This window comes from Somniosus microcephalus, chromosome 11 (genome assembly GCF_052327205.1).
Source record: "Somniosus microcephalus isolate GS21.2 chromosome 11, FLI_Smic_1.0, whole genome shotgun sequence".
Taxonomy (NCBI): Eukaryota; Metazoa; Chordata; class Chondrichthyes; order Squaliformes; family Somniosidae; genus Somniosus; species Somniosus microcephalus.
Genome location: NC_140997.1, coordinates 108,348,751 through 108,375,065, shown reverse-complemented (window position 1 = coordinate 108,375,065; position 26,315 = coordinate 108,348,751). Strand labels below are relative to the sequence as shown.

The 26,315-nt window shown below is 50.1% G+C and overlaps 1 protein-coding gene across 1 annotated transcript in view; it reads right to left on the bottom strand.

Annotated features, from left to right (window-relative positions):
* LOC147110818 (FYVE, RhoGEF and PH domain-containing protein 5-like) overlaps window positions 1-26,315 on the bottom strand; it is a 1,561,072-nt gene that overhangs the window by 390,489 nt on the left and 1,144,268 nt on the right. Inside the window, exons 18-19 of the mRNA XM_085999968.1 lie at window positions 22,612-22,745; window positions 20,460-20,588 (exon numbers count right to left, since the gene is read on the bottom strand). Of these exons, the coding sequence (XP_085856094.1) occupies window positions 20,460-20,588; window positions 22,612-22,745 (263 nt within the window). The remainder of the gene's footprint in view (window positions 1-20,459; window positions 20,589-22,611; window positions 22,746-26,315) is intronic.

Here is a 26,315-nt window from a genome sequence, read left to right as displayed (position 1 = left end):
GGTGAAGGGAGGGAGTAGAGGGGGTGAAGGGAGGGAGTAGAGGAGGTGAAGGGAGGGAGTAGAGGGGGTGAAGGGAGGGAGTAGAGGGGGTGAAGGGAGAGAGTAGAGGGTGTGAAGGGAGAGAGTAGAGGGGGTGAAGGGAGGGAGTAGCGGTGATGAAGGGAGGGAGTAGAGGGGGTGAAGGGAGAGAGTAGAGGGGGTGAAGGGAGGGAGTAGAGGGGGTGAAGGGAGGGATTGGAGGGGGTGAAATGAGGGAGTAGAGGGGGTGAAGGGAGGGAGTAGAAGGGGTGAAGGGAGAGAGTAGAGGGGTGATGGGAGAGAGTAGAGGGGGTGAAGGGAGTGAGTAGAGGGGATGAAGGGAGGGAGTAGAGGGGGTGAAGGGAGGGAGTAGAGGGGGTGAAGGGAGAGAGTAGAGGGGGTGAAGGGAGAGAGTAGAGGGTGTGAAGGGAGAGAGTAGAGGGGGTGATGGGAGAGGTTAGAGGGGGTGAAGGGAGAGAGTAGAAGGGGTGAAGGGAGGGAGTAAAGGGGGTGAAGGGAGCTAGTAGAGGGGTGAAGGGAGAGAGTAGAGGGGGTGAAAGGAGAGAATAAAGGGGAGAAGGGAGGGAGTAGAGGGGGTGAAGGGAGAGAGTAGAGGGGGTGAAGGGAGGGAGTAGAGGGGGTGAAGGGAGGGAGTAGAGGAGGTGAAGGGAGGGAGTAGAGGGGGTGAAGGGAGGGAGTAGAGGGGGTGAAGGGAGAGAGTAGAGGGTGTGAAGGGAGAGAGTAGAGGGGGTGAAGGGAGGGAGTAGCGGTGATGAAGGGAGGGAGTAGAGGGGTGAAGGGAGAGAGTAGAGGGGGTGAAGGGAGGGAGTAGAGGGGGTGAAGGGAGGGATTGGAGGGGGTGAAATGAGGGAGTAGAGGGGGTGAAGGGAGGGAGTAGAAGGGGTGAAGGGAGAGAGTAGAGGGGTGATGGGAGAGAGTAGAGGGGGTGAAGGGAGTGAGTAGAGGGGATGAAGGGAGGGAGTAGAGGGGGTGAAGGGAGGGAGTAGAGGGGGTGAAGGGAGAGAGTAGAGGGGGTGAAGGGAGAGAGTAGAGGGTGTGAAGGGAGAGAGTAGAGGGGGTGATGGGAGAGGTTAGAGGGGGTGAAGGGAGAGAGTAGAAGGGGTGAAGGGAGGGAGTAAAGGGGGTGAAGGGAGCTAGTAGAGGGGTGAAGGGAGAGAGTAGAGGGGGTGAAAGGAGAGAATAAAGGGGAGAAGGGAGGGAGTAGAGGGGGTGAAGGGAGAGAGTGGAGGGGGTGATGGGAGAGAGTAGAGGGGTGAAGGGAGAGGGTAGAAGGGGTGAAGGGAGGGAGTAGAGGGCGTGAAGGGAGAGAGTAGAGGGGTTGAAGGGAGAGAGTAGAAGGGGTGAAAGGAGATAGTAGCGGGGGTGAAGGGAGAGAGTAGAAGGGGTGAAGGGAGGGAGTAGAGGGGGTGAAGGGAGAGAGTAGAGGGGTGAAGGGAGAGAGTAGAAGGGGTGAAGGGAGATGTTAAGTCTTTGAATTATTTAGTTAATTAAGACACAGACTAATGAGTAACAATAAAAACAGGTCTTTACTGGTTGGAGGTGGGGACTATACTGAATACAAGATTACTGCACAGTGCTTACCCCCGGTATTACGTCTACAGCAGCCTGAGAAAGTAGTACATCTCTTAAGGTGGAACAGGCTTAAGCTCTCTTAAGGTGGAACAGGTTACATACACAACACTCCTCCCTTCTTAGCTTTATAGTCATCCCCCCCATTTAACATAACGTAATAACATATATACATATATAACTTCATGTTTAACGTAACATATCACAGATTCAGTCTCTGCGGAAAACAGTTCACAGATTCAATCTCTGTGGTGTAGTCGGTTCACGTTACTCATTCAGTCGTCCTTTCATGGATTTAACAGCTTGAACTTCCGAACTGATTTGGCTCCGTTCGGAGGGACCCCGTGTGTGATCTGGTAGAGGTGGTAATGGTTCAGATGGGTCATCTTCTGTTTTTACTTTTCCTTTTCTGCTTCTTGGAGACTCTCTGGGCTCCATTGTCAGCTGCCACAGCTGCCAGCTGCATGCGCAGTTCCTCCTTCTCTTCCTCCTTTTTTTGTAGTAGAGCCACCTTCTCCCGATGTTCCGTAGACTTTCGGTGCTCCTCCATGATTTCTGTATGGTGGGAGTCGAAGTTACAAGTTGGGCAGGACAGGACATAGTAATATTCGGAGTCGTCCGACAGGTCAGCGAGAGGGTCGTCTATTTCCTCCATACCCAGCTGGATGTTAGCCAGCTCTTGTTCCAAATCCAGACATCTTTCCTGAAGAGACTTCTTCATGTGTACCTCTGCATCCAGCTTTTTGTGGGCTTTCAGCAAGTCGTTTACTAGTGACCTCATTTGTGATTTTAATACTTCAACTTCCTTTGGAGATTGATTGATCGGACTATGCAATCCCTCTACCGGAGCAGCTGTTTCAGCGGTCTGTTGTTCTACATTGACGTGAGTCAGCGTACTTTTGGCATCCAATGGCTGCTCTGTTGCAGTCGTTTCAGTCTGTGTCGTCACATCAGCCATCTCAATGACTTTTGAGAGCTCCGAACCCTTTTCCTTTGAAGATCGCAGCTCGTGTTCAAGTTTTTCCCATTTCAGAGTCTTGTCCCTCAGCATGTGAAGGAGTTGGCTGACCGTTAACTCTTCTGACACCAGATTATGGCACGCACCTTCAGAACCTGAATCAGCTTTGATTCGTTCGGCCTCCTCGCGCAGATGGTTGGTGTGCTCCTGCTCCATTTTCTCCATCAGTTGCTTCTGTTGCCTTTCCAGATTCTCCCACTCTGTAACAAAGAACTTTTTTACTTCATTCATCTCTTGCTCAAAACGGCGAATCATTTGTTCTAGTTGCTGTTGTAGTTTGAAATGGAGTTGAGTTCGAGCCCAGTGTCCCTCAAAAATGTGCATATCAGTAGACTTGACAGACTCAGAATTCTCTGTTAAACTATGTTGTTGTTGCTCAGTGGAATTCTGTGCTGAAACTTTGTCTTTTGCACATGGGTTGGTCTTACCATCATCAGTTCTAGAGTCTGGGCTGATTATCTGCACCGAGTTCTCACTCTTTATGGCTTTTAGCGAATGCCAGTCCATATTTATATTTCTAAACCACTCCCGGCCTAGTAGTGGTGGACCTCCCTCCGGTAGCACATATAAGTCCATTATTTGACTTCCTTCGCCTTTGTTGGCCACTGCAACCTTTATTGTCCCGACGGGGTACACTCTCTGCCCCGTGTAGGTTGTCAATATAATCTCCATATCCTGTAGGGGAATATGTTGGAATAACCTTCTGTAATCTTTCTTATTCATGACCGACAATGCCGATCCAGTGTCCAATTCCATTTTTACTTGGACTCCTTCTATCTGAAGAGTAACCCAAATTGTCTGGAGGTCTGCACCCTTACCAACGTTGAGTACCCTTAAGCTAGCCAGTTCAATACTGCTTAAGCCAGCCAGTTCATTACTGCTAGCGTCTGAATCGGACTCCTGTTCGGCCACCTTGTGTACTTTTGCGTATTTTCCTTGCGGTGACTTCTTGTTGCTGGTCTTCTTCCCTGACCTGCATACTCTAGCTATATGTCCAAGCCTACCACAAGTTCTACATTCTTGGTTTTTAAACCAACACTGGTTCTGATCATGCGTTGTCTTTCCACAACGATAACATTTGCCAGAACTCACACCCAATTTGTGTGCACTGAGCTCCGGTGACCGTAGCTGCATTACTGCCGTGCCTCTTGCTGCGGCTTCGTGTGCTGCTGCCATAGTGACCGCCTTCTCAAGTGTCAGCACATTCTCCTCGAGCAGTCGCTTTTGTGTATCCTGTTTAAATAAACCACACACAAATTTGTCTCGTAGTGCATCTGTCAGTCCCGTTCCAAACTGGCAATATTTCGCTAATTTACGCAATTCCAGCAAATATTCAGCATTGCTTTCATGCTGTAGCTGCCTTCTGTCATAAAATTTAAATCGTTCCGCTAGCATCAGCGGCGTGGGGTTTAGATGATCTTTCAGGACAGTAACAATCTCATCGAACGTCTTATCCGCCGGTTCATCTGGTGATAACAGGTGTTTCAATTGCCCGTATGTCTTCGCACCCATTAAAATTAATAATGTTAGTGCTTTATCAGCCTCACGAATTTTATTGGCCTTACAATAATTTTTTAACTCGTTCAACATATATGGCCCAATTTTCGATGTCACTATCAAAGTTGCTAATATTCCCGTGTTTAGGCATTGTCGTACTTTATCAGATTTGCAATTTCTCAGATTTTTTTTTTTACTGCTATCCAAGATGGCGGCTTCCCGCTCTTGCTGTCGTCCTCCGCCCACAAAATGGCGGTTTTCCCGCGCTTGGCGGTCTTCACCCGTCCCCCGACGCCGTCTCCCTTCAGCCCCCGAGTGCGGCCCTTATCTTCGCCGCGATCGCCCGAGTGCGGCCCTTATCAGCGGATGCGATCGATGGCCCGGCTGCGCCTCGCACTCCAAAGCCCTTATCTCCCGATCGCGATCGATGGCCCGCGTTGTGCACCGCGGCTCTCGCGCCTTCAATTTCTGCAGCCGCTGCCCTTTCAGCCCGAGTGCGGCCCTTATCGGTGGTTGCGATCGATGGCCCGGCTGCGCCCCTCACTTCAAAGCGGCCCGGCCCTTATCTGCCGATCGCTATCGCCCTGTACTTGTCTTCCCCAGCCCTGTCTTCTACTCCGGTTCACAAGCTGATGGAGGCTTCAGGGTCCTAATGCCTGTCGCTTCCAGTGGGGTGGTGTGGTTTGAAACCTCTCTTCAACCGCCGTGGAATAACTGCCGCAGGGTAAGAACCTGACTCGTCGCCAGTGTTAAGTCTGAGAATTATTTAGTTAATTAAGACACAGACTAATGAGTAACAATAAAAACAGGTCTTTACTGGTTGGAGGTAGGGACTATACTGAATACAAGATTACTGCACAGTGCTTATATACCGGCGTGTTCACCCCTGGCATTACGTCTACAGCAGCCTGAGAAAGTAGTACATCTCTTAAGGTGGAACAGGCTTAAGCTCTCTTAAGGTGGAACAGGTTACATACACAACAGGAGAGATTAGAGGGGGTGAAGGGAGGGAGTAGAGGGGGTGAGGGGAGCTAGTAGAGGGGTGAAGGGAGAGAGTAGAGGGGGTGAAGGGAGGGAGTAGAGGTGGTGAAGGGAGAGAGTAGAGGGCGTGAAGGGAGAGAGTAGAAGGGGTGAAGGGAGGGAGTAGAGGGGGTGAAGGGAGAGAGTAGAGGGGGTGAAGGGAGAGAGTAGAAGGGGTGAAGGGAGATAGTAGCGGGGGTGAAGGGAGAGTGTAGAAGGGGTGAAGGGAGGGAGTAGAGGGGGTGAAGGGAGAGAGTAGAGGGGTGAAGGGAGAGAGTAGAGGGGGTGAAGGGAGAGAGTAGAAGGGGTGAAGGGAGGTAGTAGAGGGGGTGAAGGGAGAGAGTAGAGGGGGTGAAGGGAGGGAGTAGAGGGGGTGAAGGGAGAGAGTAGAGGGGGTGAAGGGAGAGAGTGGAGGGGGTGACTAGAGAGGAGCCAGACAGAGTGAATACACACGCTGAAGATGGTCTGCTGAATTTTTAGTGTTTTTAGTGTTTAAAGTGGAGAAAAAAAGATTCATTGTAAGTTTAAAAAGTTTTTAAAGTTAAATTTAGTTCTAGTTAAGTTAGTTTAGTTTTGTTTAGTTAAGTTTAAGTTTAGTTTAGTCTAGATTAAGTAAGGAAGGAAAAGACCGCCAAAGAGACCGCCAAAAAAAAAAAAAAAATAAACAGAGGAAATTAGAAAAAAAAATGCCAAAGCAATGAAGAAATAAGGGAAGAAATATACAAACCAAAGAACAGCGGCTGCACGGGGCCACAGCAGCAGCAGAAGCGAGGTGACTCAGCCGCATCGGAAACCGAGGCGAGGTGACTCGACGAAGACCGCACGGAGACGCAGCGACAGCCGGAGCGAGGTGACTCGGGGAGGCCGCTTCGGGAAACGAGGCGAGGCGAATCGGGGAGGCCGCACGGAGACGCAGCGGCAGCCGGAGCGAGGTGACTCGGGGAGCCCGAGCGGCGAAAGAGACACGGCCCGATCGGCGGCCGCAGTCCAGCACCCGAGCGACGGCCGCAGTCCAGCACCCGAGCGACGGCCGCAGTCCAGCACCCGAGCGACGGCCGCAGCCCAGCACCCGAGCGACGGCCGCAGTCCAGCACCCGAGCGACGGCCGCAGTCCAGCACCCAAACGGCGAACGAGGCACAGCCCGAGCGGTGGCTGGGATAGAAAGCCCGGGAAAGGCCCGAGGAGCCAGGCCCAGAGACCTCGGAGGAGAAGGGGAGCAACCAGAAGGCTCCCAGAAGCAATCCAAGACTGTGAGTGCAGGGCCCAGGGAGGGAGACTGAAGCCAGGGAAAGGCCCGAGGAGCCAGGCCGAGACAGAGGCCCAGAGACCTCTGAGGGGGAGGGGAACAGCCCGAAGGCACCGGGAAACAGCGGCTCACAGACTCAGACCTGAGAAGGGTGAACTCAGGAGCCGAGGCTCAGGGACCACGGGGTCGGAGAGGGGGACCGGGAAAGTTCGCGAACTGGGAGAGGGAAACACCAAACCCGGGGCCCCAGAAAAGCTTATTCTAAGATCAACAATACTTTACCAAAAATGAGCGAATCAGAAGATCCACAACAGCCCCGCTTCCAGATTCCCCCCAACACCGCAAAAAAAGCTATAAAAGCGATCAAGCATGATCAGATGAGAGAAAAACCAGAAACTCTTTTTGCTGACTGTTACAACAATGGGACAAAAAGTAACCTCATTTTCGACTCACATCAGGCAGCGGCTTGGATCACAGCAATAAAATCACACTATACCAATGTTAAGCTAGAAAATACCGCAAATGGGTCCATAATGAAAATTAACACACCAGGAGACAGTTCAACCACGACGGTCAACGCGTACAATACCGGAACAATATTAGTGCAAGGCAACCTCGACAGATTTGCAATGACCTTCAGGACACTGAAAAGATTAACTAAGGGGGGAAGGAACAGCCCCAGAGTGGCCCGCACTCCCCCCAACATTGACAACTTACCAGGAGAAAATCTGCCTGGTCAGGAGGTGAACGAGCCACACAGTTCAAACCAGACACTAACCCCGGGGAACCACAGCCACACGATACAACTGACAAACCCCAGCATAACTACCAGGGAGGAAGCCACACATAGTCCCCCTAACATTCCCAGCTCACCAAGAGAAGAGCAGCTTAGCCAGGAAGTGAGTGAGCCTTCCAGGGCCGACCAGCCTAGCCAGGAAGTGAGTGAGCCTTCCAGGGCCGACCAGACACATACCCCGGGATCACACAGACAGATACAACCAAAAGATAAATTTAATCAATTGGAGACAGAGATGGTTAAACTTAGAGAGGAGTTCCTCAAAATGAATGACGAACAAAAGCAGGAGAGGGAGAGACACAAGAGAGAGCTGAATCTACTTGAGAACCAGGTGAATCTACTTAGGAATCAGGTGAAAGAGCTGCAGGAAAAAGAAGAGAGCCATAGAGGAGAGATAACACCATTAGACCAGTAACCAGAGGCTAGAGATAAGACAAGACAGAGCCGGACGGAACGGCTGCACTCCCACACGGAACAAAAGCAACAGACACACAATACAAGGGGTGCCACACAGACCGACCAGCATACTGATTCGCAATCTTCCCCCACCACCGTGGAACCACAAGCGAGCCGCTCACAAGAGATACGCACACACCAGACACCCCAGCCCAGCACACACACTATGAGTCCAAGCGAAAGCACAAACAAGGCTGACGTCGTAATACTCATAGACTCAAATGGGAAATTTCTATGGGAGAAAAAGCTTTTCCCTAGAAGTGAAGTAGAAAAGATCTGGTGCCCAACAACAAACAGAGCCATGGGCTGGCTGACCAAAGCCAGATTAGGCTCCCCCCAACACATAATAATACACACGGGCGCAAATGACCTAAAGGCCCAACAGAAAGAGGTAGCAACATCGCTCAGAGCAATGATTAGGAAGGCAAGCAGTACATTTCCAAACACTAGAATCACTGTTTCCACAATATTGCCGAGAACAGACTTCAACAACAACACAATTCATGAGATAAATGCCAGCATAGCAAGAGACTGCGAATCAAACCACAACGTACACCTGGCCCAACACCCCACCCTCGATGAGGAATGTGTTTACGACCACGTCCACATCCAAAGGCAAAGAATATCGATCTTTGCAAAAGCCCTGAAGGACGTTGCTTTTAACCGGGTCCATACCCAGACTCCAAGAGGACCCCCCCCCGACCACCAGAGATCAGCGGGGTACATATCAGGAACACTACAAAGACCACCAACACACCAACCGAGACCAGAGAGGATCCCCATGCAAAACAACAATATCAAACCTGCACCACTCCTGTACCACAGGGGAATAGGACCACTCCCAGCCAGACAGAGGGAGAGATGCACAGGATGTACGCAATACCTCAGACAGAAACAATCCATTAAGAGACAATAAGCAGATGTGCAGCAGCATCTACTTCCGCCTTATGGATCAAGGACTAATTAATAGAAAGAACTGTAACCAAATTGTATTAACTTTTATGGACAACTGAAATGATCTTTTTTTTTCCCCACACTTAGACGCGGATGTTATCTTCAGTGTTTTCTGCAGCCGATACTGCTTTAAAGTCACAGTCCCTGCCGAGTGTTCGTAGCGCCCGTAAAAATACAGCTACAGACTCTCCTGGCTGTTGCGGGCGGGATCTTAGGAGGTGTCTGGCATACATGGAATTTACCGGGCTCCGGTACTGCTGTTTCAGTAGGTTGATAGCGGCCTCGTAAGTAGTAATGTCCTGGATGAGTGTGTATACTTTAGGGCTCGCTTGGGCGGTCAGAACTCTTAGTTTGGATCTCTGAGGGACGCCGGATTCTTCCAGGTAGGATTCGAAGCAGCACAGCCAGTGTTTGAAGTCGAGGGCTGCGTTTGTTGCTTGTGGGTTTAGATCCAGGTACGGTGGTTTGAGGGCTCGCAGCCAAGCCGGCTGCTGTGGCTGTTGTAGCTGGGCATCTGGCTGGTCGTTTGGCTGCTCCGTTGACTGGTTGTTTGGCTGCTCAAGTGACGACATTTTAAAATTTAGTCAATAAAATTGATATACCTATCAATTCGTCCAATGAAAAGCGACGAGTTAAGAAAGTAACTATAGGTTTTTATTGACTAAATAACAGAGCCCACCCTCGTGGGTGATCGGATCCAAGAAGGAGGAATACCAGCCAGTCGACCACCTTTATACCCGGGCAGGTAGGTGGAGCCATGGGTGGAGTCGGCAGTGGTCAGCCCAGGTATAGCAGCGTGACAAGAGGCGACCTCGTACAGTGATACAACAATGTGAACAGTGATAACTATAGGGAAACGATCTAACAGTGATAACTATAGTGTAACGATAGTAAACGGTAAAAGTGGTTTACCACACCATTTGCCTTCTTAACCGCCTGCTGCACCTGCATGCTTACCTTCAGCGACTGGTGCACAAGAACACCCAGGTCTCTTTGCACTTCCCCTTCTCCCAATCTATTGCCATTCAAATAATAATCTGCCTTCCTGTTTTTGCCACCAAAGTGGATAACCTCACATTTATCCACATTATAGTGCATTTGCGATGTTTCTGCCCAATCACCCAACCTGTCCAAATTGGACTGGAGTTTCATGACATCCTCCTCACAGCATACCCTCCCACCCAGCTTTGTGTCGTCTGCAAATTTGGAGATATTACATCCAATTCCCTCGTCCAGGTCATTAATATATATCGTGAACAGCTGGGGTCCTAGGACCGATCCTTGCGGTACCCCACTAGTTACTGCCTGCCACTCGGAAAACGACCCGTTTATTCCAACTCTTTGCTTTCTGTCCGCCAACCAGTTCTCTATCCAAGTCAATACCTTGCCCCCAATCCCATGTGCCTTAATTTTGCACGCTAATCTCTTATGTGGGACCTTATCGAAAGCCTTCTGAAAGTCCAAATACACCACATCCACTGGTTCTCCCTTATCTATTTTACCAGTTACATTCTCAAAAAATTCCAGTAGATTAGTCAAGCATGATTTACCTTTTGTAAATCCATGTTGACTTTGTCCGATCCTGTCACTGCTTTCCAAGTGCTCTGCTATTACATCTTTTATAATGGACTCCAGCATTTTCCCCACTACCGATGTCAGGCTTACCGGTCTATATTTCTCTGCTTTTTCTCTACCACCTTTTTTGAATAGTGGGGTAACATTAGCTACCCTCCAATCCATGGGTACTGTTCCAGAATCTATCGAGTTCTGGAAGATGACCAGCAATGCATCTACTATTTCTAGGGCCACTTACTTAAGTACCCTAGGATGTAGATTATCAGGCCCTGGGGATTTATCGGCCTTCAGTCCCATCAATTTTCCTTACACCATTTCCCTACAAATACTGATTTCTTTCAGTTCCACCCTTTCTTCAGACCCTATGTTGCCCGGCATCTCTGGGAGGTTATTTGTGTCCTCCTTTGTGAAGACAGAACCAAAATATGTATTTAGTTGGTCAGCCATTTCTTTGTTCCCCATTATAAATTCCCCTGATTCTGACTGCAAGGGACCTACCCTTGACTTCACCAATCTTTTTCTCTTCACATATCTATAAAAGCTTTTACAGTCAGTTTTTATGTCCCATGCAAGCTTACTCTCATATTCTATTTTCCCTTTCTTAATTAATCCCTTTGTCCTCCTTTGTTGAATCCTAAACTGCTCCCAATCCTCAGGATTATTGCTTTTTCTGGCCAATTTATATGTCCTCTCTTTGGATCTTATGCTATCCCTAATTTCCCTTGTTAGCCATGGTTGAGTCACCTTTTTTGTTTTATTTTTATGCCAAACTGGGATGAACAAATTCTGTAGCTCATCCATTCGGTTTTTGAATGTTTGCCATTGCCTATCCACTGCCAACCCTTTGAGTGCCATTCCCCAATCAATCCTACCCAACTTACTCCTCAGACCATCATAGTTTCCTTTATTTAAATTGAGGACCCTAGTCTCTGATTCAACTACTTCATTCTCCATCTTAATGAAGATTTTGATCATATTATGATCGCTCCGACCCAAGGGACTCGTACAACAAGATTGCTAATTAATTCTTTCTCATTACATAATACCAAGTCTAAGATGGCCTGATCTCTGGTTGGTTACTCGACATATTGGTCCAGGAAACCATCCCGTAAACACACCAGGAATTCCTCCTCCACAGTATTGTTACTAATTTGGTTGGCCCAATCTATATGTAGATTAAAGTCACCCATGATGACTACTGTGCCCTTATTGCATGCTTCTTTAATTTCCCTTTTAATGCCATCCCCAACCACAAGTGGTGAAGGGAGGGAGTAGAGGGGATGACGGGAGAGAGTAGAAGGGGTGAAGGGAGGGAGTAGAGGGGGTGAAGGGGTGGAATGGAGGGGGTGAAGGGAGAGAGTAGAGGGGTGAAGGGAGGGAGTAGAGGGGGTGGATGGAGAGAGCAGAGTGGGTGAAGGGAGGGAGCAGAGGGTCTGAAGGGAGGGAGTAGAGTGGGTAAAGCGAGGGAGTAGAGGGGTGAAGGGAGAGAGTAGAGGTGGTGAAGGGTGAGAGTAGAGGGGGTGAAGGGATGGAGTGGAGGGGGTGAAGGGATGGAGTAGAGGGGGTGAATGGTGAGAGTAGTGGGGTGAAGGGATGGAGTAGTGGGGGTGAAGGGAGAGAGTAGAGGGGGTGAAGGGAGGGAGTAGAGGGGGTGAAGGGATGGAGTAGAGGGGGTGAAGGGTGAGAGTAGAGGGGGTGAAGGGATGGAGTAGAGGGGGTGAAGGGAGGGAGTAGAGGGGTAAAGCGAGGGAGTGAAGGGATGGAGTAGAGGGGGTGAATGGTGAGAGTAGAGGGGTGAAGGGATGGAGTAGAGGGGGTGAAGGGTGAGAGTAGAGGGGGTGAAGGGATGGAGTAGAGGGGGTGAAGGGTGAGAGTAGAGGAGGTGAAGGGATGGAGTAGAGGGGGTGAAGGGAGGGAGTAGAGGGGGTGAAGGGATGGAGTAGAGGGGTAAAGCGAGGGAGTAGAGGGGGTGAAGGGAGAGAGTAGAGGGGGTGAAGGGAGAGAGGAGAGGGGGTGAATGGTGAGGGAAGAGGGGTGAAGGGAGGAAGTAGAGAGGGTGAAGGGAGGGAGTAGAAGGGGGTGAAGGGAGGGAGTAGAGGGGATGAAGGGAGAGAGTAGAGGGGGTGAAGGGAGAGAGTGGAGGGGTGAAGGGAGGGAGTAGAGGGGGAAGGGAGGGAGTAGAGGGGGTGAAGGGAGAGAGTAGAGGGGGTAAAGGGAGAGAGTGGAGTGGCTGAAGGGAGGGAGTAGAGGGGGTGAAGGGAGAGAGTAGAGGGGGTAAAGGGAGAGAGTGGAGTGGCTGAAGGGAGGGAGTAGAGAGGGTGAAGGGAGAGTGTAGAGGGGGTGAAGGGAGGGAGTAGAGGAGGTGATGCGACAGAAGAGGGGACTTGGTAACAGGGCACTTAGAAAATCATAATATGACTAGGCATATGAAAGGAAAATCGTGTTTGACAAATCTGTTATTGTTTTTTGAGGATGTAACTTGCAGGGTAGATAAAGGGGAACCAATGGATGTAGTATATCTGAATTTTCAAAATGCCTTCGATGAGGTGCCACGCAAGAGGTTATTGCACAAAATTAGGGCTCATGGGATTGTGGGTAATATATTAGCATGGATTGAGGATTGGCTAATGGACAGAAATCAGAGAGTAGGAATAAACGGGTCATTTTTGGGTTGGCAGGCTGTAATTAGTGGGGTACCGCAAGGATTAGTGCTTGGGCCTCAGCTATTTACAATCTATACTAATGACTTAGATGAAGGGACCGAGTGTAATGTATCCAAGTTTTCTGATGATACAAAGCTAGGTGGAACAGTAAGCTGTGAGAACACAAAGAGTCTGCTAAGGGATATAGATAGACTGAGTGAGTGGGCAATAAGGTGGCAGATGGAATATAATGTGTTGAAGTGTGAAATTATCCTTTTTTGCAGGAATAACAGAAAAGCATAACATTTTTAAATGGTGAGTGATTGGGAAATGTTGGTATTCAGAGGGACCTGGGTGTCCTTGCACACGAATTACAGAAAGTTAACATGCAGGTACAGTAAGCAATTAGGAAAGCAAATGGTATATTGGCCTGTATTACAAAGGGATTGAAGTAAAAGGGTAATTACTGCAATTATATAGGGTCCTGGTGAGACTACACCTGGAGTATTGTGTACAGTTTTGGTCTCCTTACCAAAGGAAGGCCTTAGAGGGAGTGCAACAAAGGTTCACTAGACTGATTCCTGGGATGGGGGGATTGTCCTCTGAGGAGAGATTGAGTAGACTAGGCCTATATTCTCTAGAGTTTGGAAGAATGAGAGGTGATCTCATTGAAGCATATAAAATTCTTAAGGGGAATGTCAGGGTAGATGCAGGGAGGATGTTTCCCCTGGCTGGAGTCTAGAACCAGGGGTCACAGTCTCAGAATAAGGGGTCGGCCATTAAAGACTGAGATGAGGAGAAATTTCTTCACACAGAGGGTGATGTATCTTTGGAATTCTCTACCCCAGAGGGCGTGGAGGCTCAGTCGTTGAGTATACTCAAGACAGGTCGATAGACTTTTGGATACTAAGGGAATCAAGGAATATGGGTGTAATGTATGTACCTTTAAGGGGAGAACTACTTTTTACAGCTCCTGTATACTGTAGTATCGGCAGTGACCACACCTGTATATAAACCCTGAGTAGTGATCTGTACAATTAGTTCTAGAGTAACCCTCATTCAGAAAACACCTGTTGAATCGTTCCCTGCAGTCTTTTGTCTGATTATTGAAGGACACAACATTAAGATACATGGACATAACAGTGGCGACGAGCAAGTTCGAACCTACCTGCAACTCTGCATCACCTCCCAGGGATTCGCTCCTGGAGAACAGTGGAAGAAGGTCGAGTCCAGAAGCACGGGCGTCGACCACGGGCAACCGCCCAGTCATCCAACGGAGATTTGAGCACCGCAGGGGAGGCTGTCGAGAGCCAGGCTTGGCTTTCCAGTCACGGTGGTCCAGCGAAACGGGCTGGCAACAGGTACTGCGCAGACCCTTCCCGGACAGCGACGGGCTAGAGCCCGACCGAGCGGCACAGAGAAAGGCCGAGCAGCGTCGACGGGGGAGAGAGAGAGGGCAGAATGCACAGGGCGCAGCCGGTGTTCAGGACCGAGTGGCGTCAACGGGGGAGAGAGGCGAGAGAGAGCAGAGCGCAGCCGGTGTTCAAGGGCCGAGCAGCGTCAACGAGGGAGAGAGGCGCGCAGGAAAACGCGCAGAACGCTGCCGGTGTTCAAGGGCCGAGCAGTGTCAATGCGGGAGAGAGGCATGCAGGAAAACACGAGGCGCTGCCATTGCCACGAGGACCGCAGAGAGCGGCGTTGGCAGCAGCGCAGGAGCAGCGCACGAAACCCACAGGGCGTTGCCATTTGCCACAAGGACCGCCGAGAGCGGCGTTGGCAGCAGCGCGGGAGACGCCATTTTAAGCCGCAGTGGGGAAGAAAGGAAAGCGCGGGTGACGCCATTTTAAGCCAGTCTAACCACACCCAAAAATGCCGAAGAGTGGCAGTATCACAGTGTTCGACAATGAAGTCGAAGATTGGACGACATATGTCGAACGCATAGAAGTATACTGCAAGGCGAATGAAGTGCCAGATGACAAGAAAGCACTGGTATTGTTGAATTCAATGGGTGCTAAAACGTATGGCTTACTACGAAACCTAGTAACCCCAGAGAAGCCAGTAGAAAAGGATTTTGAAAACATAGTGTCAATCCTACAGGACCACTTAAACCCCACACCAGTGCTGATAGCAGAAAGATTTAAGTTTCACAAAAGGAACCAGCATAAAGATGGAAGTAATGCTGAGTGTTTAACGGAACTGCGCAAGCTATCGAAATACTGCCAGTTTGGAACGGGACTAGCAGATACTTTAAGGGACAAGTTTGTGTGTGGGCTTCAAAGTGAAGGAACCCAGAAACGGCTTCTATCAGAAAAGGATCTTACGCTGGACAAGGCTTTCAGCATTGCAGTATCACACGAAGCAGCAGCACGGGGCGCTGCAGAGATACAACGGAGACCACAAGAATATGGCACAAATGAAATGTCATACGGAACAGTGAAGTGCTATAGCTGCGGCAGAACAACACACGACCATAATGATTGCTGGTTCAAGGACAAAGTGTGCAGACAGTGTGGAAAAGTAGGTCACATAGCAAGAGTCTGCAGGTCGGGAAAGAAAACCAGCAGCAAGAAATCTCCACAGGAGAAGTACAAGAAGGTACGTAAGGTGACGGAGAGTAGTTCAGACGAACAGAAGAGTGATACAGACTCCGGAAGCAAGGAGCTGGGTTGTCTGAAACTACATAATGTGATCAAAACAGATGATCACCAAACTATCTGGGTCATGCTCAAGATAGCAGGAGTCCAAGTGAAAATGGAATTGGACACAGGATCAGCCCTAACAGTCATAAACCGAAGGGACTACAAGCGGCTATTCTCACATATACCCTTGAGAGATACAAAGATTGTCTTGAAGATGTACACAGGGCAAAAAGTCTACCCCAAAGGAAAAATAAGGATGAACGTTATATATATGGAGTTTGCACATTCTCCCCGTGTTTGCGTGGGTTTGCTCCGGTTTCCTCCCACAGTCCAAAGATGTGCGGGTTAGGTTGATTGGCCATGATAAAAATTGGCCCTTAGTGTTAGGGGGGATTAAATACGTGGGGTTACGGGGTTACAGGGATAGGGCTTGGGTGGGATGGCTGTCGGTGTAGGGACCGGGTGCTAGGGTTTGGATGATCAGCCATGATCTCGTTGAATGGCGGAGCAGGCTCGAAGGGCCGAATGGCCTACTCCTGCTCCTATCTTCTATGTTTCTATAACGGCAAGGAAACACCAAAAATGGACCTATATGTATTGCCAGATGGAGGACCACCACTACTAGGACGTGAATGGATCCGGAAGATACAGCTAGATTGGCATTCCATACAGGCACTGACTGTGGCTGACAAAAAGGATGATGACGTCACACCTGGGCGACTGTCAAAGATCCTAACTGACGCGAAAGAAGTGTTCCAGCAAGGACTCGGAACACTAAAAGGCATGACAGCGATGATTAAAATTGAAGAAAACGCACGCCCAAAATTTTTTAAGGCTAGACCGGTACCTTATGCGATCCGCCCAGCCATCAAAGCAGAGCTGGAGAGTCTGGAACGTTCAGCTGTACTGTCCAAGGTAGACTGGAGTGAGTGGGCTACACCCATCGTCCCTGTGATGAAAAAGTCGCTGAGCAGCACGCCTGGGGAACCAAGGAAGGTTCGCATCTGTGGGGACTTTAAGGTAACAGTGAACCTGGTCCTTCACACCGTACAATATCCACTTCTGCGGATTGAAGATATTTTCACCTCGCTATCTGGAGGGAAACGTTTCACTCAGATTGATTTGGCCCAGGCGTATCTGCAAATGGAGGTCGAAGAAGCATCAAAAAAATACCTCACAATCAACACCCATAAAGGTCTCTACTAATGCAACCGGCTGGTATTCGGGGTAGCATCAGCTCTGGCTATTTGTCAGAGGGCAATGGAACAAGTCCTGCAAGGGATCCCAGGGACCCAGTGTTATTTGGACGACATCCTGGTCATGGGCAAAAATGACAGTGATCACCTTGCCAACCTGGAGCAGGTGCTCACTAGATTGCAGGACGGTGGCATAGTGGTTAGCACTGTTGCCTCACAGCGCCAGGGACCCGGGTTCGAATCCGGCCTCGGGTGACTGTCTGTGTGGAGTTTGCACATTCTCCCCGTGTTTGCGTGGGTTTCCTCCGGGTGCTCCGGTTTCCTCCCACAGTCCAAAAATGTGCGGGTTAGGTTGATTGGCTATGATAAATTGACCCTTAGTGTTAGGGGGATTAAATACGTGGGGTTACGAGGATAGGGTGGGATATGTGTTGGTGTAGGGGTTACGGGGATCGGGTGGGATATGTGTCGGTGCAGGCTCGATGGGCCGAAATGGCCTCTATCTGCACTGTGGGGTTTCTGTGATTCTGTGAATATGGGATCCGAGTTAACCCCCACAAATGTGAGTTTTTCCAGAAGCAGATCTCGTATTGTTGCCACGTTATCGATAAAGAGGGGTTACATAAGTCCCCAGAGAAGATTGAGGCAGTAGTCAAGGCTCCAGCACCGGAAAATGTGTCACAACTGAGGTCGTTCCTCGGGCTGGTAAACTACTACCATAAGTTCTTGCCAACACCCACTGAACACCCTACTGCAAACTGGGGTGCCATGGAAGTGGAGTGACGAATGTAGACGAGCTTTCCAGAAGAGCAAAACACTAATCACATCGAAAGAGGTATTGGCCCATTACAGCCCGGCATTACCAATTCGGCTGGCATGTGATGCGTCACCCTACGGCATTGGAGCGGTGCTGTCGCACAAATTCTCGGACGGCTCAGAGAGGCTAATAGCCTTTGCGTCACGATCATTAACCTCAGCCGAGCGTAACTACGCCCAGATTGACAGGGAGGCCCTCAGCCTAGTGTGGGGAGTGAAAAAGTTCAATCACTATCTGCACGGGCAGAAATTCACCTTGCTAACTGACCACCAACCACTTGTCTCCATCTTTAATCCAGAGAAGGGCGTTCCGGTGTTGACTGCACAATGGCTACAAAGATGGTCCTTTTTTCTAGGGGTGCACCAATATGAAATCGAGTATAAGGGCACGAAACAGCATGGAAACGCTGATGGGCTATCACGCCTGCCACTGCCTACTGCGGAGGAAGCACCAGCAGTGGATCCTGTCGAACTATTTCATTCGACTACAATTGAATGCTTGCCAGTAACTAACGCTGGTATAGAGAAGGAGACCCGAAATGACCCGACACTGTCTCGGGTATATGATTTGACAGTTGGCAGCACGGTGGCATAGTGGTTAGCACTGTTGCCTCACAGTGCCAGGGACCCGGGTTCAAATCTGGCCTCGGGCGACTGTCTGTGTGGAGTTTGCACATTCTCCCCGTGTTTGCGTGGGTTTTCTCCGGGTGCTCCGGTTTCCTCCCACAGTCCAAAGATGTGCGGGTTAGGTTGATTGGCTATGATAAATTGACCCTTAGTGTTAGGGGGATTAAATACGTGGGGTTACGGGGGTGGGATGTGTGTTGGTGTAGGGGTTACGGGGATCAGGTGGGATATGTGTCGGTGCAGGCTCGATGGGCTGAAATGGCCTCTATCTGCACTGTGGGGTTTCTGTGATTTCTGTGATTCTGTGAAGGGATGGCCAGCACATGGTGACTCACTGTTGCCAGCATTCTCATCCAGAAGAGAACAGCTGTCAGTATGTCACGGGACCTTGATGTGTGGATCCCGAGTGGTAATTCCACCCAAGTTCAGGGTGGCTTAGTGGTTAGCACTGTTGCCTCACAGCGCCAGGGACCCGGGTTCGAATCTGGCCTCGGGTGACTGTCTGTGTGGAGTTTGCACATTCTCCCCGTGTTTGCGTGGGTTTCCTCCGGGTGCTCCGGTTTCCTCCCACAGTCCAAAGATGTGCGGGTTAGATTGATTGGCTATGATAAATTGACCCTTAGTGTTAGGGGGATTAAATACGCAGGGTTACGGGGATAGGGTGGGATATGTGTTGGTGTAGGGGTTACGGGGATCGGGTGGGATATGTGTCGGTGCAGGCTCGATGGGCCGAAATGGCCTCTATCTGCACTGTGGGGTTTCTGTGATTCTGAGAGAGTGCTCAATGAGCTTCACGAAGGTCATCTGGGAAGGGTGAAAATGAAAAGCCTTGCTAGGGCTTATGTGTGGTGGCCGGGGATCGATCAGCAAATCGAGGACCTGACAAAGAGCTGCTCAGGATGCCAGAAGGTCCAAAATGCACCACCACATGCCCCTCTACACCCATGGGAGTGGCCCTCATCTCCATGGCAACGGGTGCATATTGATTTTGCTGGTCCATTCATGGACTCAATGTTTTTAATAGCCGTGGATGCGCACTCGAAATGGCCTGAGGTGATCAAAATGTCCTCCACCACCACGGAGAAATCTATTGCAGTCCTACGGACCATTTTTGCCAGGAACGGCTTGCCAGAGCAGATTTGCTCTGATAACGGACCACAGTTTGTGTCCGAAGAGTTTCGAAGATTTATGAAAATGAATGGGGTAAGGCATTACACATCTGCCCCGTATCATCCAGCCACAAATGGATTGTCTGAGAGGTTCGTACAAACCTTTAAGAAGGCAATAAAGGCTATGTACAATGACAACATTCCGCTGCAGCACAAGGTGGACAATTTCCTGTTCACCTACCGGAATGCGACACATGCAGTCACCAACCAGGCCCCAGCCATGATGTTCTTTAACCGAAGGTTAAGATCTCGCCTGGATTTGCTCAGACCAAACGTACGAAGAGATGTTGAGAGTAAGCAATTCCAGCATATCCATGAGAAGCCAACAAGGAACATCAATGTAGGGCAACCAGTCTTGGCCCGCGACTACCGAACAGAAAAATGGCAGCCAGGAACGATATGCACACGTCAGGGCCCACTAATGTACACAGTGGACGTTGGGGAGAGCATCGTGAGATGCCATGCTGACCAGATCCTAGAGTAACAGGAGCAAGTCAACCCCATGTCTCGCCCATACGTACCTTGTGATGAACCCGACGTACAGGTAGCATCTACCCCAGAAACAGTAGCATCAGAATCGGATGAACCAACCGACGACAGGGGGCCAGAATCGCCTCCGCACCAAGAGCAAGACACTCGGGAAAGGCGCTATCCAGAAAGGATCAGGAAGCTTCCCCAAAGTCTGAATTTATAAATAGTCTATTTTCAGCGAATGTTGCATGTTAAAAGTGTTAATTGTAATTAGTTTGATATTTAATTGTTAAATGAGTGTTATGGTACTTTTAATCTAAAAGGGGAGGAATTGTAATGTATGTACCTTTAAGGGGAGAACGACTTTTTACAGCTCCTGTATACTGTAGTGCCGGCAGTGAACACACTTGTATATAAACCCTGAGTAGTGATCTGTATAGTTAGTTCCAGAGTAACCCTCATTCAGTAAACACATGTTGAATCGTTCCCTGCAGTCTTTTGTCTGATTATTGAAGGACACAACATTAAGATACACGGACATAACAATGGGGATAGTGCAGGAAAGTGGAGTTGAGGTAGAAGATCAGCCATGATCTTATTGAATGGCAGAGCAGGCTCGAGGGGCCGAATGGTCTACTCCTGCTCCTATTTTTTAATGAAGGGAGAGTAGAGGGGTGAAGGCAGAGAGCAGAGGGGTGAAGAGAGAGAGTTGTGCTATGGAGTCTCACCCCTCTGGCTCTGTACGTGTACAGCACTTTCTCATGAATAACGAACCAGAGCTTCTTCCAGTGTCGCTTGTTCCTCTTACATCTCTGGAGATATCCGCTCATCAACACTTCCTCCGCTGAAGTTGCTACCTGAAAACCGAACAAACATCCCATTAGGAAATCAAGCACTGAACAAGGAGAGGTGACCCCAGGGGTCAGTGTCACAGGGAGAGGTGTCCCCAGGGGTCAGTGTCACAGGGAGAGGTGTCCCCAGGGGTCAGTGTCACAGGGAGATGTGTCCCCAGGGGTCAGTGTCACAGGGAGAGGTGACCCCAGGGGTCAATGACACAGGGAGAGGTGTCCCCAGGGGTCAGTGTCACAGGGAGAGGTGTCCCCAGGGGTCAGTGTCACAGGGAGAGGTGACCCCAGGGGTCAGTGACACAGGGAGAGGTGTCCCCAGGGGTCAGTGTCACAGGGAGAGGTGTCCCCAGGGGTCAGTGTCACAGGGAGAGGTGAACCCAGGGGTCAGTGACACAGGGAGAGGTGTCCCCAGGGGTCAGTGACACAGGAAGAGGTGTCCCCAGGGGTCAGTATCACAGGGAGAGGTGTCCCCAGGGGTCAGTGTCACAGGGAGAGGTGTTCCCAGGGGTCAGTGTCAAAGGGAGAGGTATCCCCAGGGGTCAATGTCACAGGCAGAGGTGTCCCCAGGGGTCAGTGTCACAGGGAGGGGTGACCCCAGGGGTCAGTGTCACAGGGAGAGGTGACCCCAGGGGTCAGTGTCACAGGGAGAGGTGTCCCCAGGGGTCAGTGTCACAGGGAGAGGTGGCCCCAGGGTCAGTGTCACAGAGAGAGGTTACCCCAGGGGTCAGTGACACAGGGAGAGTTGTCCCCAGGGGTCAGTGACACAGGGAGAGGTGACCCCGGGGGTCAGTGTCACAGGGAGAGGTGTCCCCAGGGGTCAGTGTCACAGGGAGAGGTGTCCCCAGGGGTCAATGTCACAGGGAGAGGTGTCCCCAGGGGTCAGTGTCACAGGGAGAGGTGGCCCCAGGGGTCACTGTCACAGGGACAGGTGGCCCCAGGGGTCAGTGTCACAGGGAGAGGTGACCCTAGGGGTCAGTGTCACAGGGAGAGGTGGCCCCAGGGGTCAGTGTCACAGGGACAGGTGGCCCCAGGGGTCAGTGTCACAGGGAGAGGTGACCCTAGGGGTCAGTGACACAGGGAGAGTTGTCCCCAGGGGTCAGTGTCACAGTGAGAGGTGTCCCCAGGGGTCAGTGTCACATGGAGAGGTGTCCCCAGGGGTCAGTGTCACAAGGAGAGGTGACCCCAGGGGTCAGTGACACAGGCAGGGTGGCCCCAGGGGTCAGTGTCACAGGGAGAGGTGGCCCCAGGGGTCAGTGTCACAGGGACAGGTGGCCCCAGGGGTCAGTGTCACATGGAGAGGTGTCCCCAGGGGTCAATGTCACAGGGAGAGGTGTCCCCAGGGGTCAGTGTCACAGTGAGAGGTGTCCCCAGGGGTCAATGTCACAGGGAGAGGTGTCCCCAGGGGTCAGTGTCACAGGGAGATGTGGCCCCAGGGGTCACTGTCACAGGGACAGGTGGCCCCAGGGGTCAGTGTCACATGGAGAGGTGTCCCCAGGGGTCAGTGTCACAAGGAGAGGTGACCCCAGGGGTCAGTGACACAGGCAGAGGTGGCCCCAGGGGTCAGTGTAACAGGGAGAGGTGTCCCCAGGGGTCAGTGTCACAGGAAGAGGTGTCCCCAGGGGTCAGTGTCACAGGGAGAGGTGACCCCAGGAGTCAGTGACACAGGGAGAGGTGGCCCCAGGGGTCAGTGTCACAGGGAGAGGTGTCCCCAGGGGTCAGTGACACAGGGAGAGGTGTCCCCAGGGGTCAGTGTCACAGGGAGAGGTGTCCCCAGGGGCCAGTGTCACAGGGAGAGGTGTCCCCAGGGGTCAGTGTCACAGGGAGAGGTGCCCCCAGTACGATAGCAAAATACTGCAGATGCTGGAAATCCGAAATAACAACAGAAAATGCTGGAAAATCTCAGCAGGCCAGGCAACATCCGTGGAGAGAAAACGTTTCGTTGACTCTAATTTCTCTCCACAGATGTTGCCTGGCCTGCTGTGTTTTTCCAGCATTTTCTGTTGTTATTTCGGTGTCCCCACTGTTGGCCTACCTCCTTCAGAGCAGCAGGTATTCTCTTCTGTTTGCGGATGGAGGGCGTGTGGAGACCGTGAAAGACTGAAGTGAAGGCACTGCCTGGTGACCGAGCTTGTAATGGTGGAGAGCTTTCGATCACTTTCATCAACTCTGCATAGAAGCATGAGAAACCGGATCAGAGAAAGTACCAAGTGACGGAATCAGATTTAAAGGTGAGTCTGGGCCAGGGCCCCCAGGTAAATGATGGGGTAGATGCAGGAAGGATGTCTCCCCTGGCTGGAGAGCCTAGAACCAGGAGTCACAGTCTCAGAATAAGGGGTCGGCCATTAAGGATTAAGATGAGGAGAAATTTCTTCACACAGAGGGTGGTGAATCTTTGGAATTCTCTACCCCAGAGGGCTGTGGAGGCTCAGTCATTGAGTATACTCAAGACAGATTGACAGATTTTTGGATACTAAGGGAATCAAGGGATATGGGGATAGTGCAGGAAAGTGGAGTTGAGGTGCAAGATCAACCATGATCTTATTGAATGGCGGAGCAGGCTCGAGGGTCCGAATGGCCGACTCCTGCTCCTATTTCTTATGTAAGGGGGATTCTGGGCCCAGGGCCCCAGGTAAAGTGGAGTCTGGGCCAAGGCTGCATCGTGAAAGGATAATCTAGGCCCATTTAAAGGGGAGTCTGGGCCCTGTTGTAAGAGAGACCGGGCCCAGGGCCACAGGGAAAGGGGAGGCTGGGCCCAGGGAGAGGGGAGATTGGGCCCAGGCAGAGGGGAGACTGCGGGGCCCAGGGCCTCAGGTAAGCCGTCAATGTATAATTCATCTATCATGGACTCTACTCATCCTATTTGTTGCGTGGTCTTTGACTGCTTCCTGCGTACAAGGTGTTTGTGTCAGGACTGGATCATTTATTGTTCAGGTACCAAAGAACTGGCTGGTATGGACCCAAGTGTCATTCATTCAAAGTCTCCTTCTCTAGGACTAGTTCTAATATTATTGTTATTATGCATTGTGCTGATTTAATATTTTGCTGCATCGCTTGGCTCCTGAATATGAAATTAATGGTAAATAAATCCAACTGACCATTGATCAGTTGTCATGGCCTTTCCAGTCTTTCAGGAGGAAGAGGTGAATGTGGTGATCATCCTTTGTGATCACCAGTAACTGGTACAGCACAACGCAACCGGGGTAAAGTGAGCAACCCCAGGCAGGCAGAGGGCCCAGGATAGGCTCATAGAAACATAGAAACATAGAAGATAGGAGCAGGAGTAGGCCATTCAGCCCTTCAAGCCTGCTCCGCCATTCAATGAGATCATGGCTGATCATCCAAATTCAGTACCCTGTCCCTGCCTTCTCCCCATATCCCTTGATCCCTTTAGCCTTAAGAAATATATCCAACTCTTTCTTGAATATATTTAATGAACTGGCCTCCACCACCCTCTGTGGCAGAGAATTCCACAGGTTCACCACTCTCTGGGTGAAGAAATTCCTCCTCATTTCAATCCTAAATGGCTTACCACTTATCCTTAGACTATGACCACTGGTTCTGGACTCCCCGGCCATCAGAAACATCCTTCCTGCATCTAGTCTGTCCAGGCCTGACAGAATTTTATAGGTTTCGATGAGATCCCCTCTCAATCTTCTAATCTCTCCTCATACGTCATTCCTGCCATCCCAGGTATCAGCCTGGTGAATCTTCGCTGCACTCCTTCCATGGCAAGAACGTCCTTCCTTAGGTAAGGCGACCAAAACTGCACACAATACTCAAGGTGCGGTCTCACCAAGGCCCTGTACAACTGTAGCAAGACATCCTTGTTCCTGTACTCGAACCCTCTTGCTACGAAGGCCAACATACCATTTGCCTTCTTAACCACCTGCTGCACCTGCATGCTTACCTTCAGCGACTGGTGCACAAGAACACCCAGGTCTCTTTGCACTTCCCCTTCTCCCAATCTATTGCCATTCAAATAATAATCTGCCTTCCTGTTTTTGCCACCAAAGTGGATAACCTCACATTTATCCACATTATAGTGCATTTGCCATGTTTCTGCCCAATCACCCAACCTGTCCAAATCGTACTGGAGTTTCACGACATCCTCCTCACAGCATACCCTCCCACCCATCTTTGTGTCATCTGCAAATTTGGAGATATTACATCCAATTCCCTCGTCCAGATCATTAATATATATCGTGAACAGCTGGAATCCTAGGACCGATCCTTGCGGTACCCCACTAGTCACTGCCTGCCACTTGGAAAACGACCCGTTTATTCCAACTCTTTGCTTTCTGTCCGCCAACCAGTTCTCTATCCAAGTCAATACCTTGCCCCCAATCCCATGTGCCTTAACTTTGCACGCTAATCTCTTATGTGGGACCTTATCGAAAGCCTTCTGAAAGTCCAAATACACCACATCCCTTATCTATTTTACCAATTACATCCTCAAAAAATTCCAGTAGATTAGTCAAGCATGATTTACCTTTTGTAAATCCATGTTGACTTTGTCTGATCCTGTCACTGCTTTCCAAGTGCTCTGCTATTACATCTTTTATAATGGACTCCAGCATTTTCCCCACTACCGATGTCAGGCTTACCGGTCTATATTTCTCTGCTTTTTCTCTACCACCTTTTTTGAATAGTGGGGTAACATTAGCTACCCTCCAATCCATGGGTACTGTTCCAGAGTCTATCGAGTTCTGGAAGATGACCAGTGTTAAGTCTGTGTGTTATAGTGAGAATTACTCCACAGACCACAAGAGTAAACTCAACAGGTATTTACTGGTTGGAGGTCGGACTATACTGAATACAATATTATTACACTGTGCTTATATACCGGTGTGGGCACCACCGGTATTACGTATACAGCAGCCAAAGAAAGTAGTACCTTTCTTAAGGTGGACCAGGCTTAAGTTCTCTTAAGGTGGAACAGGTTACATACACCACAATCCTCCCTTTTTAGCTTAACAGTCATATCCCCAAATAAACATAACATATATACATATATAACTTCAGGTATAACAGTTCAAAGGTTCAGTCTCTCAGGAGGCTTTCTGATTCGGCTTGCATAACGCCTTTCAGTGGTCTCTGATTCTTGTTGTTGAGGTGCCTCCTCTAGTTGGTTGCCAATGTATTGGGTGTCATCATCATCAAATACATTCTCGGCCGAGGTAGATGCTTCAGGTTCATGAACGTCTTCCACAGCTGTCTCTGTCACAACCATGGGTTCGACCCTTGCTCTCGACTCTACCAGTTGATCCGCATGACGCCTTATCACATTATGACCAATATCTACGGTGTACATCAGAGGTCCTTGTCTGGCCCGGATTGTTCCGGATTGCCATTTGTCGTTTCCATAGCCCCTTGCCATCACTGGTTGTCCTACGTCGAAAGTTCGAGTGGTCTTGCTGTTAATATGCCGAAACTGTTTGTTTTCCACTGCCCTCCGCACATTTGGTTTTAACAAGTCCAACTTGGACCGCAACCTCCTGTTATAAAACATCATAGCAGGACTTTGGTTAGTCACGGCATGATCGGCGTTTCTATATGACATCAGGAACTTATCGACCTTGTGTTGCAGTGGAATCTGATCATCATTCATGGCCTTAATAGCCTTTTTGAATGTCTGGACAAATCTTTCAGCCAACCCGTTTGTCGCCGGATGATATGGGGCAGAGGTATAATGTTTAACTCCATTCTTCTTTAAGAATTGTTGGAATTCTTCCGATA